At 28.8% G+C, this 20752-nt stretch overlaps 2 protein-coding genes across 2 annotated transcripts; one reads left to right on the top strand and one right to left on the bottom strand.

Annotated features, from left to right (window-relative positions):
- Positions 1 to 553: 553 nt before the first annotated feature.
- On the top strand, positions 554 to 2665 carry LOC126680602 (DNA damage-repair/toleration protein DRT100). Its single transcript, XM_050375750.2, has one exon. The coding sequence runs from the start codon at positions 655 to 657 to the stop codon at positions 2431 to 2433; it is 1779 nt and encodes a 592-aa protein (XP_050231707.1). The 5' UTR covers positions 554 to 654; the 3' UTR covers positions 2434 to 2665.
- Positions 2666 to 2828: 163 nt separating this feature from the next.
- On the bottom strand, positions 2829 to 4897 carry LOC126683292 (high mobility group B protein 7-like). The gene is made up of 8 exons (XM_050379141.2): positions 4637 to 4897; positions 3946 to 4028; positions 3782 to 3833; positions 3575 to 3682; positions 3436 to 3493; positions 3274 to 3318; positions 3096 to 3182; positions 2829 to 3007 (listed from the first exon to the last, which is right to left on the bottom strand). Exons 1-8 carry the CDS (start codon positions 4729 to 4731, stop codon positions 2942 to 2944), a joined length of 594 nt encoding a protein of 197 aa, XP_050235098.1. The 5' UTR covers positions 4732 to 4897; the 3' UTR covers positions 2829 to 2941.
- Positions 4898 to 20752: the final 15855 nt, after the last annotated feature.

Genomic DNA, 20752 nt, shown 5'->3' with positions numbered 1-20752 from the left:
ATGTGGGATTCTCTAATTAATCTTGGTTAAAATATTTAACTTGAACAATGCCAAATTAATGAATTTAAAAGTTTGAGTAAGAAACTATTGTCCAGCGAACATTAACATAAAAGAAAGAAAGAAAAGGTAAAATTTGATTTGGAAAAAGACAGCACATCACAATTACTAATTTACTAGTAGCATAGCAGCAGCAAGAATTTTTTGAATCAAAGTGCGCTCCAACGTTCAAGTAAAAATTAGGACCCTCGTGATTCATATCCAACGGTTCCAATATTCCCATGTGAATCTCTTCATTTTGATTCGTACTATAATATATAGTATTTATATAAGTGTTCAGAACCAACAAAGTTAGATTAAACAAATAAAGCAGACATTGTTCAGTTGCTTGCAGGTAGAGAAAAAACCGCATTTTTATTCTCATTTCACAATCTTTTTTCATCATCATCAAACCTTATTGTCTAAGTGAAGAAATTGTTTTCGAATAATTAAAAAACCACCATCTTTGCTTTGCTTTTCCCTTGCTTTTTTCATTTTAAAATTTGCTTTCTTTTTCCCACTCAAAGTTCTCCTCTAGTCAGAGGAAAAATATCCAATTCTATATATCCTAATTCCTTTACATATTTCTCTGATCAGATCAAGACCCACTTCCCCAAAATGCAGATTCTTGGATGGGTTTTTAAGCTCTTTTTCTTATATTCAGTATTCAGCGTGTTCTCGATCTCGCTTGCTCGTCGCGTTTGCTCGGATGCGGATAGGGCAGCTCTTGTTGCATTCAAAACAAGAATAATGGTGGACACTACAGAGATTTTATCTTCATGGACAGGGACAGACTGCTGCAGCGGAGATTGGGAAGGTGTTCAGTGCAACGACGCTACTGGGAGAGTAACAGGGCTTGTGTTGCAAGGATCCAATAGAGACAGCCATCGTTACATGAGGGGCACTTTGTCGCCTTCTCTGGGCAGTTTGTCTTTCCTAGAGGTGATGGCGATAAGCGGCATGAAACATATTGCAGGTCCCATTCCTGAAACCTTTGCTACTCTCACTCGCCTCACGCAGTTAATCCTCGAAGATAATTCTCTTCAAGGGAACATTCCTCGTTCTTTGGGGAGTCTCTCCAATCTCAATACCCTCTCACTCAGTGGGAATCGCCTGGTCGGACAGATTCCTCCAAGCATTGGGGATTTAAGAAAGATCCAAATTTTAGGTTTATCAAGAAATTCTTTAACAGGTTCTATCCCAATCACTTTCAGAAATCTTGTCAGCTTGCAATCTCTCGAGCTTAGTTTCAATTTGTTGTCTGGGTCCATTCCAGATAGTCTTAGGCAGTTTCAAAACCTTACTTTCTTAGACTTGTCTAATAACAGATTGTCAGGCCAACTACCAACTTCCATGTTCAACTTGGCCAAACTTCAGGATCTGTCCTTGGACCACAACCAGCTGACAGGAAATATTCCCAGTCAGATTGCTAGCCTAAATTCGCTAACCCGTCTTTCTTTGAGTTCTAATCAGCTCACTGGTCGAATTCCAGAGTCTATTTCAACATTACAGAATCTTTGGTACCTTAACTTATCTAGAAATGCACTCACTGAGCCGCCACCACTTATGCAGAGCGGAGGGCTTCCTTCTCTATTATCGGTAGACCTGTCTTACAACAATCTCAGTTTAGGGACAATTCCTAATTGGATCACTGAAAAAACACTTTCAGCTGTCCATCTAGCTGGCTGCAAACTTAGAGGAAACCTTCCGAATTTTGCAAAACCAGATTCTTTGAGTTCCATAGACCTGTCAGATAACTATTTTACAGGTGGTATTTCTGGCTACTTTGACAGTATGACTAGTTTGCAGAGACTCAAGCTCTCAAACAACCAATTCAAGTTGGACCTTTTGGAGATCCAACTGCCAGATGGGATTTCCTCTGTTGAGCTCCAAATGAATCAGCTTACTGGGTCTTTGTCGAGGATCCTAAACAACAGAACAAGCAGCTTTTTAGAGACATTAGATGTATCAGGCAACCAAATTTCTGGCACAATACCGGAATTCGTTGAAGGATTGGGCTTGAGAGTCCTCAACATTGGAAGCAATCACATTGGAGGCCTCCTTCCTGGTTCAGTCTCAAACTTGATTGAACTAGAAAAGTTAGATGTCTCCAGGAATCGTATAACAGGAACCATTCCTACAAGCCTGGGGCTAATATCAAATCTTCAATGGCTTGACCTATCCATCAACGCCCTCACAGGGACAATCCCAACTAGCTTGTTGGGAATCAAAAGCCTAAGGCATGCAAATTTTAGAGCCAACAGACTATGTGGCGAGATCCCACAAGGTAGGCCTTATAATATCTTCCCTATAAAAGCATATGCTCACAACCAATGCCTATGTGGAAAACCTTTGCCTCCATGTAGAGGCAGGAAACAAGAAAGTACGGGCCAGTGAGATGCTGACTCAAGTATCCTAAATAACTAGAAAAAAATCATATGTGCAATTGCCACCACATTCAACCTTGTTTGCGTTCTGCAACACCTAGAAGATCCTTGTTTCTTTTTGCACTATTTCTGTAGTCATGTTCAATAATTCATATGACTACTAGAGAAACATAAATTTCAATTAATAGAAACAGCTTCATTTCACTGCTAATTTCCATTGTATGACAGCAGTATATTGTATAAGTTGCTACCTCAAAGCTAAAATTTAGCCTGTTGTTAAAGAAATTGAAGATTAGGTTAAGGTTAGGCCAAAATGATTGCTAACAGATTGTGCTTTAGAGAAGTAAAAAAGGGAAACAACAAATCATCTAAAGTTAGAAATTTAGATTTTATACCCACTACTACTTAGCAACATCCAAACTTTTCACATTACCTATCAACTTAAGGAACAGCTAAAATTTACAATCCTAGAGACAGTGATTAACAAAATATATCATCTTTTTTTTTTATATATCATCTTACTCTTCATCAGATACTTCATGCTCCTCCTGCTCACCATCTCCCTTATCTGCAACCCCTTCATCCTAAAAAAGCCACAGAAACAAATTAAAAAACTACTAGAGAAGAGGCACAGTTACCATCAGAAATTCTTTGAGGGTGGTCAGTGCATACATCATTGTCAGCATCATTAGTTTGTTCCAAAGCCTTTTGATACTCAGCCTTGAGCTCAGTAGCTTTATCCATATAATGCTTCTTCTCCTGAGATTTTTTAAAACAAAAGATTTAAGATCATTGATATAAATTAATAGGTTTCTCCTGCCATGAAAAGTATAAAATAGTATGAACTTACTTCATCAGTCATAGTTTTCCATTTCTCACCACCTTCCTTTGCAACCTAAATCCCAGTAAAAGCAATACAAACACAATATAGTGAATGAAAAAGACAGTAAGATACTCCAATAAACATAAATATATATAATTGGTAAAGAAATGCATAAAAGGTTAATTATACCCTTTTAACATCCTTAGAATCAGGATTTGCTTCTTTAAAGGCTTTCCTAAAGTCGTTCCTGATCACAAGCAGCAACTTGGTAATAAGCAAAAGTAAAAGTAAATTAAGAGACAGAGAGAAAGCAAAGACATAGATTTACAAGAAGATGAAGAAGGCGGTCGGAGGGCGTTTGAGCTTGTTAGGATTGTCGCCCTTGTTCTCTTTCTTAGCTTTCTTCGCCTTGGGTTCTGTTGATGTTGATTTCTTCCTGTAGTATAGTATGAATTACGGGCTCTTCCATGAATAATTCATTCAACCAAAACAAGATTAAGAAAGAAAACACAACTAGAATAGATTGAATGTTTACCTTTCAGCAGATTTCTTCTTAGGCTCAGCAGGCTTTGCCACAACTTGAGCCTCTAAACAAATGTAAAAATTCAGAGTAAAAACTCAGGTAGGAGGCAGCAGCAGAAACATTAATGGTGTATGCAGTTATGCACAGGCAGACGAAATGAAATACCACATCGGTACCTAAATTCATCTTGATTTTAGCTTCAAAGCTACAGCTGTGCATACTTATAAGAGCCACCGGCACATCCTTCTTGCATTCTTCGCTGAAATAGTTAAGATGAGTATCATGAGTCAAAAACAAATCAACATTTATACAAGCCCTATATTGCACGGAAACGGAAAAGGACAGTGCAGAACATCTTTCTCCAAGATATAGGAAACGGAAACATGCAAGAAACGTATAAATAACAAAATTAAACGGATAAATTTATAATAATTAAAACTTATAAAATTTTCCATGATATTAAAATTTACTTATAAAAAAATACATTTTCACACAAATAAAATACTATGATGTACAGTTGCATTTTCTTTAAGGTTTCCGAGCATCATAGCAAGCAATTGATGTACAGTTGCATTTTTACCGGAATAAAACAAACAATAAATGCTACAAACAGGACATGAAAATCATACTATTAACATAACAGATCAGGGTTTCCAGAAGAAGATTAACATAATAATTCAAGAGACACGGCGATGTTATGGGTAAATTAATTAATTAAAAGAAACAAAAAGATCCTAAGTTATTTGAATTGGAATTAGTATTTCAAAACTTCCATTCCATCAAATAAACTAAAATTAAAAAGAAAAGTAAACTAAGTTTAGGTTAGAAGAACAGAAACAAAAATTCGAAACAGAGCAAGAAATGGACCATTTGGTAAAAGCACTGCCGTCTTTGCCGCGAATCATGGTATTAGCGGCGGAAGTAGTGGAAGATTCTTCAGCCTCCGTTTTTTTCTTTGCCATTTCTTGTTGTTGTTGTTTGGAGTTGTGAGTGGTGTGAAAATGGAGGCCGACAGACGGGCGATATGAACTCTTTTGGCGCTCTTCAAAACAAAAACTACCGCCAGATTTCAGACATCTGGTTTTCCATGCATTTTCACTCTATGCATTGTTGGGCTTGTCGACTCAGCCCATTTCCAAAATTAAAGGGTTCTTTTATATAATTTTACTGAATTTATTATAATTTTTGTATTTACATCCTTTTAAAAATCTGTACATTTTACATTTAAAAATTATTTTATACAAACTTTGATTTTTCGATTGTTTTTGGTTAGATTTTTATTTTGCTCATTGGTTTTCTGATAGGCATAACAAACACGGATACAGAAAAATAGATATAAGTAGCAATTTGCCCCCTCAACTTGTAAGTAATGGACAATTAACACATAAATTAACTTTATGGGCAAATTAGTCATGAACTTGCTGATTGTGGCCAATTAGCTCCATTTTGAAAATAACTTAAAATTTGATGGGACAAATTTTCAATTGAGGGACAAATAACTTACAAAGTTAAGTGGTAAATTGTAAAATAGAGCTAATAGCCCTTAATATGCAAGTTCATGACTAATTTGCCCATAAAATTAATTTGTGTGTTAATTGCCCATTGCCTACAAATTGAGAGGGCAAATTGCTACTTAAGTCCAGGAAAATATAACATATAGACACGACCACGGCGAAGCGGTGTTATTTTAAGTTTTTGTTATGAAGTTCTGTGTCTAAAATGCTAAGTATCTGACACATCCTGAAATAGAAAATGTTGATTTGATGAACTGTTCGTGCTACTTAGATTTTCTGCACTCGTGATATACCAACTATTTATATTTTTACTTTTATTTTTTCAATTGTTAAAATTTTTCACGTACAATATTATTCTTTTCGTCAATTTATAAATCAATCTCAAAACAACCAAATGACAATGTATCGGAATGTCAATTGGATATTAACACAATATCAATCAAAAATTAAAACAAGACCAACACACATACATCATTTTATAAGATTGTAAATATTCAACAATCATTCATCATTAATAAAATGGCTAAACCTATTTTGAGGTCCCTAAACTATACATCTTTGGTTCATCAGTTCCCTTAACTTCTATTTGACTTCTTCGGTTCCTTAAACTTTTATTTTTTTTGGTTCATCATGTCCTTCAACTTTTATTTGCCTTTCTTAAGTCCCTAATTGTTTATTTTTTGGTTCATTGGGTCTTTTAATGGATCTTCGTTTAAGGATCTAATGAACCAAAAAAATAAAAATTTAAGGACTTGAGAAAGTTAAATAGAAGTTGAGGGACCGGATGAACTAAAAAATGAAAGTTTAAGGATTTAAAAAAGCCAAATAAAAGTTGAAAGACTTAATAAACCAAAAAAATAAAAGTTTAAAAACCTTAAAATGGATTTTGCCTTAATAAATTATGATACATAACTAAAATGTAAAAACGCAATAAAATAATAAGCAATACAAATATAGCTCTAAGAATTTACAAAGTAGTTCATATAATGTGAAAACACATCATAATATCTTAAGGATAATTTTGTATACACATTTATGGTGAAAAAACAGTGTGGAGTAAAAAACATAGTATAAAAGAGAGAAAAGAATGACGAAGCATATTTCAAATTTGAGACGAAGATGAAAAATATTTTTTTTTATTTTTATAATTACGAAAACAATGACGAAGCATATATAATAATATTTTTATTTTTGTACTATTTTTTTATATAATAATCGAGTTGAGTCAAATAAATATTAGTACAAAAATAAAAGCATTATTATGTATATTTATAATTATAAAAAATTAAAGTAAAATTTAGTACAAAAACAAAATATTATTGTATATGTTTATAATTATAAAAAGAAAGAAAAACTAATACAAATGTTATCTTTTTTATAAAAACGAGGTCCTTATTTTTTCATAATTGTATATTTCAAAAAAAATAAATTCATTAGTAAATAATACAAGATAGTGAAATAATTTAACTAATTTTTTATCATATTTAAATTAATAATTACGATATAAAATTAAAATATATTTTTTTATTATAGAATAGGTGAAATAATTTTTTTTTCTTTTACCTTTGTTGTGTTTTTTTTTATAACACTCCAACTGCCACAAAAGTCTTAATTAATACTAAAAAATAAATAAAAAGACTTTGTGAAAATTTAATGGGAGGTGGAGAATTTTTTTATTACTAATTGAAGTTAAAGGAATTTTTATTGAGAGAGAAGAAAAATTAGGAACTATAGGTGAAAACTACCCAGCTAAATTTGAGAGTGTTATTTGTTTTGAAGGCACAATCTCAGCCTTATTTAATTTTTCATAATAGCATAAACTCATTCTTATTCGATCTTTCGTGTCAATTAAATTCAAAAAGGCAAAATAAACTTTTATAAAAAAAAATCATTTATTTTATATTTAATACAAGAAAATATTAGTTAATAAAACAAATAATAGAATGTTTAACAAGTAATAGAAGTAATAAATCCAATAAAATTTATGAACTTGAAAAAGAATTAACAAGAACTTTAAAATGATAAATTCAGTCATAAATTTTTAATTTTTTTTCAACTCAAAACACCAGCTTATTTTTTTTATTGAAAAAAGCGTTGTTGTGGCCAACATAAACAGTGTATATATATTTGCTCAAAAAAAAAAAACAGTGTATATATATAATGTCCACGTTAAAGTTTTTCGCGAAAAATAGATTGATGTATTGATTTGTCAAAATACGAAAATTGGTGAATGGTTAAAAAAAAAATCGTATTATAACTGAAAAAAAATTCGCACACTTAACCATTTGAAAAACCTTCTGTCCAAGGGTGTGTAATGGATGAATTAGATTGAAATTGAAGTAATGAATGAAAAAGAAAATAGAGAAGGCAACCATTCCGAAATAAGTACTCATAATTAAGTAAGATTTCTATTTGAATAACATAATTAAAGTCCTTAAACATCTCACTAAAAAGGTTAAAAAAAACAAAAGAAACAGTCGACCAAAAGCCATACTCTTTTCCGAGTTCATGGACTGCATAATTACATATTTAAATAACAGACAAAAAAAAGTCATACAGCAGCCTCATGCATCTAAGATTGTTGAAGAACACAAAAGTATCAGCAGAAGAAGCCAAAGTTGCCATTATCGAAGTTGAGAGCATAACTTAAGGGATCATAGTTAAACTTTTTGTTGGAGCGGCGCCTGTGTCTCTTAATCCGAGCCCTAACCCTCCAAAACAAGCTCCTCAGCTTCCTCTTCCCACGGAGAAGAAGCACCCCATTAGGATCAAAGCAAAACCAAACCATTTGCATATAATAATATTATAGTCTCCAAAAAACTGTAAGGAATTAGAATTATATTGTTGGGGAGGAGAGAATAAATAGATAGAGAGAGAAGTTGAAAAAGGTGAAGAAATAAAGCTGGGGGAATGAAGAGAGCAGAGAGGCTGAGGGTTTGTGCTGTCGCTGCTGAGACTGAGGCTGTGTAAGCCTAACTGAGTAGGGCGAGGGACTCACATGGGGCTGCCCTGCCTCCCTTTGTGAGTTGTACGTTTACATTTACCAAAAAGTTCATGTCCTTTATTTAATTTAACTATTGTAAAACAAATCATTTATTTTAAAATTAAATAATGAAATATTTGACTTTATTTATCAAAATGAAATTGATTTCAAAGAAGTCTATTATTTAGCCCTTTATTTAAAATACTAGGAAGCTGAGTACTGTATTATTTTCTATATCTAGTTATTCATTTTGTCAAAATTAAGAGTGTGTAAAAATCGAACCGGATTGAAAATCAAATCAAATAAAAAATGATCAGTCCAGTTTGTTTATTGTAAATTTTAGACAAAATTAGGAGAGTGGAAAAAATCAAACCGGATTGAAAACCAAATCAAATAGAAAACAATTGGTTCGGTTTGTTTATTGTAAATTTCAGACAAAATTATAGAAGTGCAAAAATCAAACCGGATTAAAAACCAAATCAAATATAGAAAATAATCAGTTCGGTTTATTTATTGTAAATTTTATAAAATGGTTTGTTTGGTTTTAAATTTTAAAAACTTGAATTATATCTATACGATTTAATTTAATTTTTAAAAAAAAAATTATTTTTGTACCGGGATTAAATTAAATCGAACTGAGCTTTACTCTTTAATCTAGTTTTATTTTTCTTTTTGCCGCAAAGATTTTGATATTTTGACTATTTTAAACCAAAATGGCATACTCATACCCCTAGTCCAAATGTGTTTAATTAAATGTTATAAAAGATAAATTTAGGTATGTAAATGGTTATTGAAAAAAGGTTTAGTTTTTTTAATCATCAAAGAAAAATGAGTTTTGTAAGTGAGAAAAGCATTAAAATTTAGAATATAAAGTAGAATTGGGCATTTATTTTTAGCTATACCTGCCTTGAGGTGATTCCATTGCATTTGGCAAATTTTGTCATTTGTGTTGATTCACCCATTTACATTTACTTTTTCCATAGCATTGCATTGTATTATCCAACAAGTAATTCAATTCAACTTCATGATATATTCTTTTGTTTTAATTTCTTACTCATCATGATATGGACAGACAGATGATTAGATATGTTTTCTGCATTTTACTTTTAACCGTATTTTCTTACTTTTTTTACTAACCTCCTATCAATGATTAGACTTGTGTTTTTCAACAGAGTAATAATTATTTTCCAAAATATTGAATTTCATCATGACATTTTACTTACTTTTTATATTATCACCTTATGAATAAAAGATTTTTGTACAACTATATTGAGCAAAATCCAAAAAGATTCATAATAGATATCATCAAGTCACATAATTAGTTTACTCCTCTGGAAATGCATGCATGTCACAGTGACTTGTAACCTATGTAGCACGGAAACGGAAACGGAAAACGGAAACGAGACGAAACGGACACGGGGAAACGAAAGTTTCTCAAAATGACGTACACGAAACGTGGGAGAAACGTGCAAATAACAAAAATATAGGGATATATTTATAAAAATATTATCTAAATATTTACAATAATTAACAAAATGATTCATTTTAATATACTAATATTTAAAATTTTATAAATATATAAAAAAATATAATATAATTCAACACAAATAATTATATTTGATGTATTGTGGGCAATGCGAATGCAAAATTTATGGGTAACTAGTTAGATTTTTTTATTTATGGGTAATAATTTTAATTTTTTTACAAATTTTTAATTTTTATTATTTACGGAAACGGCCCGAAACGTTTCGTACGGGTGTCCAAGAGTTTCCGGTTTCCGAAACGTTTCCGAAACGTTTCCGAAACGGGAAACGTAACTTTATCGAAGTTTCCGTGCTTCTTAGCTTGTAACCCTAGCAATTTAGTTTTCCAGTTTCTCTGTGGTGTATATATATTTAGGGTTCAACTGGATTGAATAGTGAGTTTGGGAATCTTGGTTTTTTTTTTATCTTGTAAAAATAAAACATAAATTTATTTCTCTATAATCTTAGTCTGTTTGTCAAATATATAATCTTTAACTTTTGTCAGTTTTAGTGTTTTCAAACCATTTTAAAAATATTCAGGACTAATTATGTATAAAATTTATCATACGTAGTGTACACAATATTGCTCTATATCAGCTCCAAATGATATGATAAAAATCCAAAAAGTGGCAAACTAAACTAATAGTAGAATTTAAAATGATAAATATTTAACAAAAAGTTAAAATTATGAATATGTAAATTTATTTTACCAAAAAGAATGTAAAATATGAATGTTTTGAATAGATATAGTGGCTATGCGTAGCAACAGCAAGTCACAGGAAGCAAAGAACAAGAATATGCAGGTTAGGGTTAAGTGAGTTAATGCTAATATGTTGGAGAACTCAAATTCCAGAATTTGTCATTAATTGTAAAAAAAGAATGATAACTAAATTGATTGGAGAGTATGTTGGAGTTGAAAGCAAGCTCTTGATCTACGAGCCAAAGGCAAATTGCATACAACTTACTTCAACCAGAGACCGGTCACTTTCTTTTACTGCTGGCTTTTATACTAATTTCCATAAATTTATAGTATAAAAAAACTAATTAATTGGTTAGTTATGTAAGAGTAATGAATAAACCATCTTTGTAGTGAATGTACTCTTGAAATCTTATTCCGCAACAAATAATTATTTAACGCAATAGTTTTTTTTTATGAATAACGCAATAGTTGTATCATATCAATTCGTATAATTAATAACTCATAAATTCATGTTATTTTTTAAAATTTTGTAAGGTTTAATTAGTAAACTTTTTATATGCATGGCTGGAAAGTCATCAGGTTGAAGTTCAAATAAATGAATTACTAAATAGACAAAAAAAGAGTTGGCAGCAGGCAATGGGGAAGAGAATATGAGGGATGAGCAGTTCAGTAAGGTCAAAATCAAATTAAGCAAACGTTCGCCTTAATATGTCGTGACAACACCATTCTAAATTAAAATTTCTTCTTCTGACACACGAGAAATTCTTATGTAGACTCAGTCTACCACGTCATTCGTAAACTAAACATATCACATAATGACATGTCATTAAAATGATGGCAATTTTGTAAATTCGTTTGTTACTTATTTACACATATGAATAGTAATTTACAAGATTGCCATCATTTTAATGACATGTTTTTATGTGATAGGTTTAATCTACGGATGACGTGGTAGACCGAGTTTACCTAAGAATTTCTCCTGACACACATAGATATGATGGTTGTTTTTATTGAGTTCTTCAATTAAAATTGAATTTACTAGCTAGTTATTAGATGAATAATTAAAGAAAAGCAAAAAAAAGTCATCCTAGCTAGTACTACATACTACTACTTTGCAATGATATTTATACACTTTGAAAATATTTGTTTCCATTGAAATATAAAATTTTAAAACTAGTATATCCTCCTAAAATAATAGGCCACTTCTTTTTTGAAATTAAATGATTGGTCACTTAAACAAATATTATAAAAATGTCAAGGTGGTTAAAATTAATCTTTTTATCTATTTTCAATTTTGTCTTTTTATAATTCTCTAATTATTTAAATAGCATAATAATCTTTTCATTTGTACATTTTGCATCAAAGAAATTTATTATTTTTATTTATTGTGCAATAGTATAAAATGATATTATATTATATATTAAAATAAGAAGTCGTTATTTTATTTAAAGATAATTAGACATATTTATTAGGGGTAAGATTTTTTTTTTAATTTTTAGATTGCTTACCAAAAATAAAAATTACTTATAATTTGAAACGTTAAAAACAATAAAATAATCCATCACTTCGAATTGGATGTAGTACTATTATGAATATGAAAATGAATAAAACTATGTACATTAATAAAAAAAATGAAAGAGTTCAAATATATATTCTTCCTATTCTTAATGGATTCAATGCAATTGCAATTTTTCAACATGCTACTACACTCTTTACAAAGAAGAGAAGCATAGGGGCCTTGATTGTTTATTGTGGGATGTGTTTTTCCACTTTATTTCTTTTCAAATAAGGTGTAAATTGTAAAAAGAAAATAAAATCCAATTTTGTAATTTTACTTGCTCAAATTTTTTGACCTGACAAACTGCCCATTTTTGTGAAACTGTACATGAGCCCTTTTGGCAGGTTAAAGTTTTGAGAAAGGGTAAATTCTTACCATCAATGCCAAGGCCAGGCCAATGCCCTCCCTCTCTCTCTTTGTGTTTTCCTTCTGTTGGTACATATATGGAGTATAATATTACTGTCAGGGATACCTTTATACAAGACATTACAGGGAAGACATTAAATTACACCCCTGATGTATATATCAGATTCAAATAAGCTCTTCTTCAACTTTTTATCTCAAATACACCCTTAGATTTTTTAAACAGTCCAAATAAGCCCCTTGTCCAGACCGTGTTGATGCTCTGTTTCTGAGAGGGGCGTAATTGAAATATTTTTAAAAATTTGGTGGTAGATTCGAGATACAAAGTACAAGAGGGTCTTTTTTATTTATGAGGTGTACTTTAGAAATATACTTATAGTAATCTGAAATTCTTGTTTCGCTTCAAAACTTATATTTTTGTTATTAAGGAATAACAATCCGAATAAAATATATTGATAATATATAACTAATTAAGTATTACGTAATAGTAAATTAGATAAATATAAATATAAATACTAAGCGCGACAGCTATTACGTTTTATAAGACATATTTGCATCAAACAATTATTTTTGTACATATATATTTTAATTTATTATATTTTAACAAATACAATATCTACTTTTCAGACGATCTCTCATTTTCTTCTAAAGTTTTTAGAATTGCTTTTTTCCTTTCAACCATCTTCTAAGCCATCACACCTTCCTGTTAACATCTGAATATCTTTGCGTCACATACGAACAATCATCGCCAGTTCTACTTCGACGACGACGACAATATTTCCGCCATCGCTATTGTCACCTCAAAAAAAGAAAGAAAATCCATACATAAATATGCCGACGAAGACACCTTCTCCGAAAGAAACTTCACATTCTCAAAACTATTTTCAAGATCCGATTTCCGAATCTCTCATTATTGCCATATATTTAGTTCTTTCGGATTTCTCAGCATCATCTCTTATTCTTTTTCGGGTATATTTTCTTAGAATTTTTTATTTTTTGAAATGTTTTTCCTTTAATTATTTCTCTCTCTAAAATGAAACTTAAATTCATATATATTTATAATATAGAAAGAAAAATATCAAAAATAAATTACTACAACTTTATAATTCATAAAGTAAACAAACAATTTATGATTTTTAATATATATTTTTAAATTTATAAATTTTTGAAATGTAAAACTCATAGTAAACTTTATAATAAACTAAATTTGAAAAATTAAATTTTATAAATAAAAACTTAACTTCGTACATGTATAACGCTTATGGTAAACTGATAATAAACTTGTTATTTTAGTAAACTAAAAGTAAACCAATAATAAACTTGTTTTTTTTGTAATAAACTAAAAATAGTAAAGTAAAGCAAAATTTGTATATATATAGTACTGATAGTAAAATAATTAAAATAGTTTATATTAAATCTATAATTTTTTTTTTTTTTGGCAAAGTAGGAATTGTATTAATTTCGGTAAATAGAAGTACATAATGTTTGTGAGAACTAAATAACAGAGATTACAATAATAACTCCTAAAAAGGAGGCTTTAAGGACTTTTTAGCCACTTCATGGGCCATCCAAGTACACATTCGCTTAACATATGCAAAGTAAACGAACGGTATAAAAATTATGACTTCTATTATTGATTGAATATCTTTCTCGATTTATCCAGTGTCTTCAGAACTTCGGGTGATATTATTCCTGAAAGACAACAAGAACTACAATAAGTGATAAATCTCAAAATATTCATACAAATCATACCAACAGTTGTTATTATATTACAGCTGTATCAGGACTTATCTGGTACATTGCAGATGGTAGAGGCCTTCATCAACGTATTTTACCCTCACAAGGAGTACAATAACCTCACAAGGAGTACAATAACCTCACAAGGAGTACTTTAACCTCATAGGGAGTACTTTAACTTCACAAATTGAAATGACAAATTTTTTATATAATTAATGAGATCTAAATAGAGTAAAAATAACATATAATTATACAATTATTTAAAAATAATATATAGTAAGTAATTTAAATAATAAATTTTATTATAATGGATTTGATTTCGATTGAGTTGTCAATAGTTAGAATCGTGTTATTTGAACAAAGTATTACTTTATATTATCAAATGAAGAGATATTTTTAAAAATAATTAAAACTAAATTTCTTTAAATATCTACTTTTGACAATATCTACTTTTGACAATACCATTCATCAAAGATTAAATACATTAGGATTTGAAAATTCAATTCTTGCTTTTGAAATTAACATCACTTGATGATCCGTTAAAATACAAAGAAAGAAATACGTGACATAATAACATTTTTCAAGCAAAGCAATAATAAAAAGTGGAGTAAAAACAAATCCAAGTTAAAATTGGCATCCATTTTGGTTTTAAGTTCAATTAAAATTGATATAATTTATGATTTAAATTCAATTAAAATTGAGATTCCTTTTATTTTTTATTTTGCATAGTGACATAACCTTTCACCACTGTTGACCTTAATTATTGATACTATTAATTAATTAAAAACATATTAAAAAAAAACAGTTACGTTCATCCAACCACTTATGATATTAGGCCCCAATTCTCTTTTAGTAAAGGTGCGGTCATTTATGATCGAATAAAGAAACTAATATCAATAAAATTTGCAAATTTGTAAGGACGAACTATTATGTTGTACCACATTTTAAACTCTTGTAATTCAAATTTTATAAACTCAAAATAAGTAATAATACAGGAAAAGCAAGATAATAACATACCCGGCGGCGCCGATCGGATGCCTATTTACACATATTTTCATAGATAAATTAGCAAATAAAAACACAACTCTACTTCATATCCAATTAGCCATATAAAATTAGAAAAGTATAAGAATATAAATCATAACTATAATAATAATTATGAATGTAACATTCATATTTAAAAGGAAAAAGAAAAAATATACTTATCTTTTAAAGATTGCGAAACATTGAATTGAAACGATCATTCCTTTGATTATTCTTTTTTACGGTAGTGAAGATGGTAGGGTGAATGTATATTAATGATCGAATGTATTAATGTTCAATTTTCACTAAATTCAAAATTAAAAATTTTAAATGTTGGATTATTATTTAAAAAACTTTGTCAAGTAAATAATATTGAATAAAAATCACCAATTTGAAAGTAGATCTTAACATGTAATAACAGAAAAAAAGATATAAATTTGAAATATAAGAACCTGGCCGTTGAGGACGACAGTGAAGGTTTTTTCACCATCTCATCATTTACACCACCATGTTGGAAGCTTCAAAATTGTCTCCATATTGCGCTTTTTGTAATCCCTGCCAGCCATGGAGAAAGAAGAGAATTGCAGCGATTGGACGGTTATCGACGGTTAACAAGTCCTTTATTTCTTCCTTTCCGGTGTCCACCATGTTTTCCTTTAAGTTCTAAACTTTTCTGAATTTTCCATTTGATGCAGAAATTGAAAACGAACAATTGTGCAAGGATCCAAAGATAATGACACCAAATGATTTCTTCTATTCTTATTATAACGGAGACAAAGACGGCGAGACGGTGGAGATCGGTGGCGGAAGCGAGAAGGGAAAGCGGCAGTGGATAACGGTGACCGGAGGCGGCTGGAAGCGAGAAAGGCGAGCGGCAGTTTCCTGGATCATTATAAGACTGTTTCCGTTTGCTATACTGATATAGTAGGCCCCATAAATCAAAATTACTAAACAAATGCAAATTATTATAAGCACCTCCCACCACGGAGACCAATTACTTCCTTAAGTGGACGAACTGTACCCTGTATTCATATGATGATATTAAATTTATAATTCAAAAAGTAAATTAAGTAATAAATAAGTTTTTTTAGTGAACCAATAGTATTAATTATATATTTATTGTTTAATAAACTACAAGTAAAGTGAAAGTAGACAAACACAAATAGTAAAGTGAAAAATAAAAAAAAAATACTTTTTAAACCCTACTCATATATTGGTCTCAAATGAACCGTCGGAGTATTAATCTGAATTCTGAAGCCCACTTCTATTGCTGTGTTCTCTCCCACACAACATTACATAGGCTTGGGCCTCTAATATTGATTATAGAAAAAATTAGGATAAATACTCTATTTTTACAAATATTTTGATTTCCTACCTCAATAAAGAAAAGATAAAAAAAATACCTCATTTTTTTATTGTTTTTATTTTTTTACTCTAAAATATGTTTATATTATAATTATACCTAACTTTATTATTATTTTACTCTTAACCATATTTTTTATACTCTAAGTGACAACAGCTGTCACTTTTTTCTTTTCTTCTTTTCTCTCTCTCTTTCTTCTTCTTCTTCTTCTTCTCTGTTTGTTTTTTCACGCCATTTTTCGTCTTCTTCTTCTTCACTATTCCGCCATCAGTCCGCCACTGCTTCGCCATCATTCTATTGTCGCTTTATCGTTCTTTTCATATTTGATTTTAGTGATTTTTGCTTAATTCGTGGTAATTAATACGATTTATGTTAATTTTCATATATAAATAAATTACTCTTTGATTTTTTTTTAATTTTATATCTAAAAATCTGCATGAAGAATGATTTATGATGAAAAAAACGATTTTCTGCACAAAAAAAATAATTTTTTGCAAAAAAAACTGCATCTGATTATCATATGAGTATCACTGCATTATCATCACATTATCATAACACTGCTGAAAAAATATTTTTCTTATAAATAACAGCCTCTGATTATTATATGAGTATCACTTCATTATCATGTCGTTACATAACACTCTAGTGAGATAATTTTATGATAACTATATGATAATGAAGTATGATAAATTTATGATAACATATGTAAAAAAAATATAGAAGGATTTCATGATAATAGAATGATAATGTTATGATAACTAAATCAGTTTTTGATTATCATGTTAGTATCACTATGATACCGAGATAATAATATTTATGATACCTATATGATAATATTATGATAATATCCATGATAATGTATGATAAAATAGTGTCTGATTATCATGTGAGTATCACTATATTATCATGTCGTTATCATAACACTGGAGTATGATAACTAGATGATAATGAAGTATGATAAGGTTATGATAATTGGATGATAACGTACGTGAAAATATAATTACAAAAAGATTCATGCTATACCAGTGATAACCAAATGATAATTAAATAAGAAAGTTATGATAATAGTATAATAATATGATACCTATATGGAAACAAATTACATAAAAATTAGGATAACGAGATGATAATGTGAAGATAATAGTATGATAAGGTTCTTATTGATAATAAGATAATAATAATAATATGATGTTGTCTAATATTATCCAGTAATATCATCGCATTATCATATAATAATCTTCTACATACGATACTGATAATGACATGATAATAAGATGACAATACAATATGATACACAGATAATTACATGATAAGGTGAAACTGTGATAATCATATGATAAGGTGATACAGTGATAATCATATGATAATGTGATACTGTGATTTTATCTTAAATTTTAATTATTATATTTAGTTTGTATAATTTTTTGAATATGCTATCAATATAATAAAGTATTTAAATAGTAGCATATATTTTTAAATTAGAAATTTTTTGATAATACTAAAATAAATGAAAAGAAAATGTTTTATTTATTGGTAATTTATAATATGTATATTTATTAATTTAAAGAATGAAGAGATAAAAAGAAATAAAAAAACTAGATATTGAATAAATAAAAAAAAGTTCAAATTGTTAACAATTTGTAGTGGGTACATGCAGAATGCGCGGAGAGAGAGAGAGAGAGAGAGAGAGAGAGAGAGAGAGAGAGAGAGAGAGAGAGAGAGAGAGAGAGAGAGAGAGAGAGAGAGAGAGAGAGAGAGAGAGAGAGAGAGAGAGAGAGAGAGAGAGAAGAGAGAGAGAGAGAGAGAGAGAGAGAGTTGTGTCAGTTTCCATAGTTAGAGTATAATTACAAATAATTAATCACGGAGAGTAAAAAAACAAAAAGCTTAACATTTTGATGTATTTTTGATATTTTTTCCGTGTTGAGGTACTTTTTCCTATTATTTTCTTATTTTAGGTAAATACCTAATATTCTCTTGATTATACGGCCTTTTATATTTTAAGGCTTAATGAATTTTGATGATATTATTTTGAATTAAAATATTAATATTAAATCGATTAAATTAATTACACTAATTTGATACATTTTAAATTAAATTAAAATAAATTGGGAATTTGGTTTGATAATTGTTTTAAATTCAGCTCAAACCAACATTTAAAAGTTCATTAAACTTTTTACAGTACAAAATGTAATTTTTTGTTTACATTTTTATTCATCGTAAAATAATTTTTATATTTATATTATAAATTATAATAATGAACAATAAAAAAATCATACAATTTTCATATTATATTTTTTTATATTTTATTAACTTTATAAAAATAGTAATATTTTTTTATCACAGCAAATATATAAATATTAGAATTATAAAAGACAATAATTACTTATTACATGATATTAATATATTATTTAATAAAATATAATAAAAAAATTAAATATTTGAGTTATATATATATATATATATATATATATATATATATATATATATATATATATATATATATATATATATATATATATATATATATATATTGGTTTGTTAGGTTTAAAACTAAACCCATAATTATTCAAACTCGCGAAGTTCAGTTTGATTAATTTGGTCGAATAAGTTTGACTTTATTGGTTCCATTTATTTTATACAATCCTATTTTTTCCATTTTTTGGATAACCGCCCAGTTTGAACACGTTAAGAAAAAGTTAAAAATAATATTTTTAATACTTTATGAATAAAATCATATCATGGAATATTTCAAAACATATATAATTCTAATGCAACATCGTAGCAACCTCATAAATTTTAAGTGAACAAAACATCTCTAAACTCTTTTTGTTTCCATGGATGATGCAACATTTAATAAAGTACATTTTTATAAGGCCTAATCACTTAAAAAACCCTCATCTTTAAACTTTTTTTCAATTACACCCCGACGTTGAAAATTTGTCAATTTTAAGCACTTTTGAATTTTCCGTTTTCAATTGTACCCCAATATTTTAATTTTTGTTAATTTTTTTACTTAAATGATGAAATCATTCAATTAATTAAATTTAAACATGAAATTAATTTTTTTTTATTCAAAAAAGTATAAATAAGTTCTTTATTTTTAAAAACTAACTAAAAACCATAATCAAATTAACACTAATTTAAATTCTTAATTAATTTAATTAAATTTAAATAAATTTTAAAAATATACAATCAATATATGCGAGACATGGAGAATGTTTTAAACAAATTTCCAAATGCAAAAAACGTTAATTTAATTTTTCAGGGTACAATTGAAACACAAAAATGCAAAATAGGATAAAATTGACAAATTTTCAACGTCAGAGTATGATTGAAAAGGAGCTAAAAGGTCGGGTTTTTTTTAAGACATTAGGCCTTTTTATAAAGGATAGTTCCTATTAGGATTTTGTTTTAAACATAAAGTTTGTCTCCAATTAAATAATAAATGCATGTAACATATTTCATAAAATATAATTCATTATTTATATTGCTCAAAATGTATGTCAAATACCATGAATATGTTAAAATCAGTGAAAAATATATAATATAAATATAAACAATTATTTATCATAAATATGTTTTATATACCAATTAACTATACTTCAAATAGTATAAGCGTTCAGAAATGCATTGTTAGCCGTGAGCTCAATTTCATACAAGCGTTTCCCTTTTTTCTATAGAAAAGAAACGGTTTCATTTCATGTGAGACAATGACGGAGAAAAGGGATGGGATGGCCATAGCCTCCTCCAACTTTTTAAACATATAAAATTTAGTATCTAAAGTTTTAATTTTTTACTTAATTTTAAAAATTATCTCTTTGCATAATACTACACCGTCCCGTAAAAATAGAAAAAGTAGCTACTTCACTTTTTTTGTCCCACAAAAATAGAAAAAGTAGTGGTAGTTAAATATAAAATTACTTAAAATACCCTTATATTAACATTAATTGATTTATAGTTTCAATATATACTTTTTATGCATCTAAAATTCGATTGGCTAATATTTATGTAGTGATTTTAAGTCGTGTAAATCACTTATTTATTTCAAGAAATTAAAAGAAAAATTTAAGAAAATCATCACAAATTACCTATGATTAATTACTTTCTTAATTCTTGTAAAATAACTACTTTTTCTATCTTTACGGAACGGAGGGAGTACTTATAATTTGGCCTTTTTAATGTTACTCCCTCCGCCTAATAGAGTTCTCCACTTTATCTT

The sequence above is a fragment of the Mercurialis annua genome, linkage group LG5 (genome assembly GCF_937616625.2).
Source record: "Mercurialis annua linkage group LG5, ddMerAnnu1.2, whole genome shotgun sequence".
In the NCBI taxonomy this organism is placed as follows: Eukaryota; Viridiplantae; Streptophyta; class Magnoliopsida; order Malpighiales; family Euphorbiaceae; genus Mercurialis; species Mercurialis annua.
Note: the sequence above shows the minus strand (reverse complement) of the source record. Positions and strands in the feature narration are given on the sequence as shown.

Excerpts from the sequence above, each read along its gene's own strand:
- LOC126680602 (XM_050375750.2), top strand. The coding sequence starts at position 655 with ATGCAGATTCTTGGATGGGTTTTTAAGCTCTTTTTCTTATATTCAGTA.
- LOC126683292 (XM_050379141.2), bottom strand. The coding sequence starts at position 4,731 with ATGGCAAAGAAAAAAACGGAGGCTGAAGAATCTTCCACTACTTCCGCC. Across the intron at positions 3,183-3,273 it reads GGAAAACTATGACTGATGAA|GAGAAGAAGCATTATATGGA; the intron begins GTAAGTTCATAC and ends AAAAAATCTCAG. Across the intron at positions 3,008-3,095 it reads CTAATGATGCTGACAATGAT|GATGAAGGGGTTGCAGATAA; the intron begins GTATGCACTGAC and ends TGGCTTTTTTAG.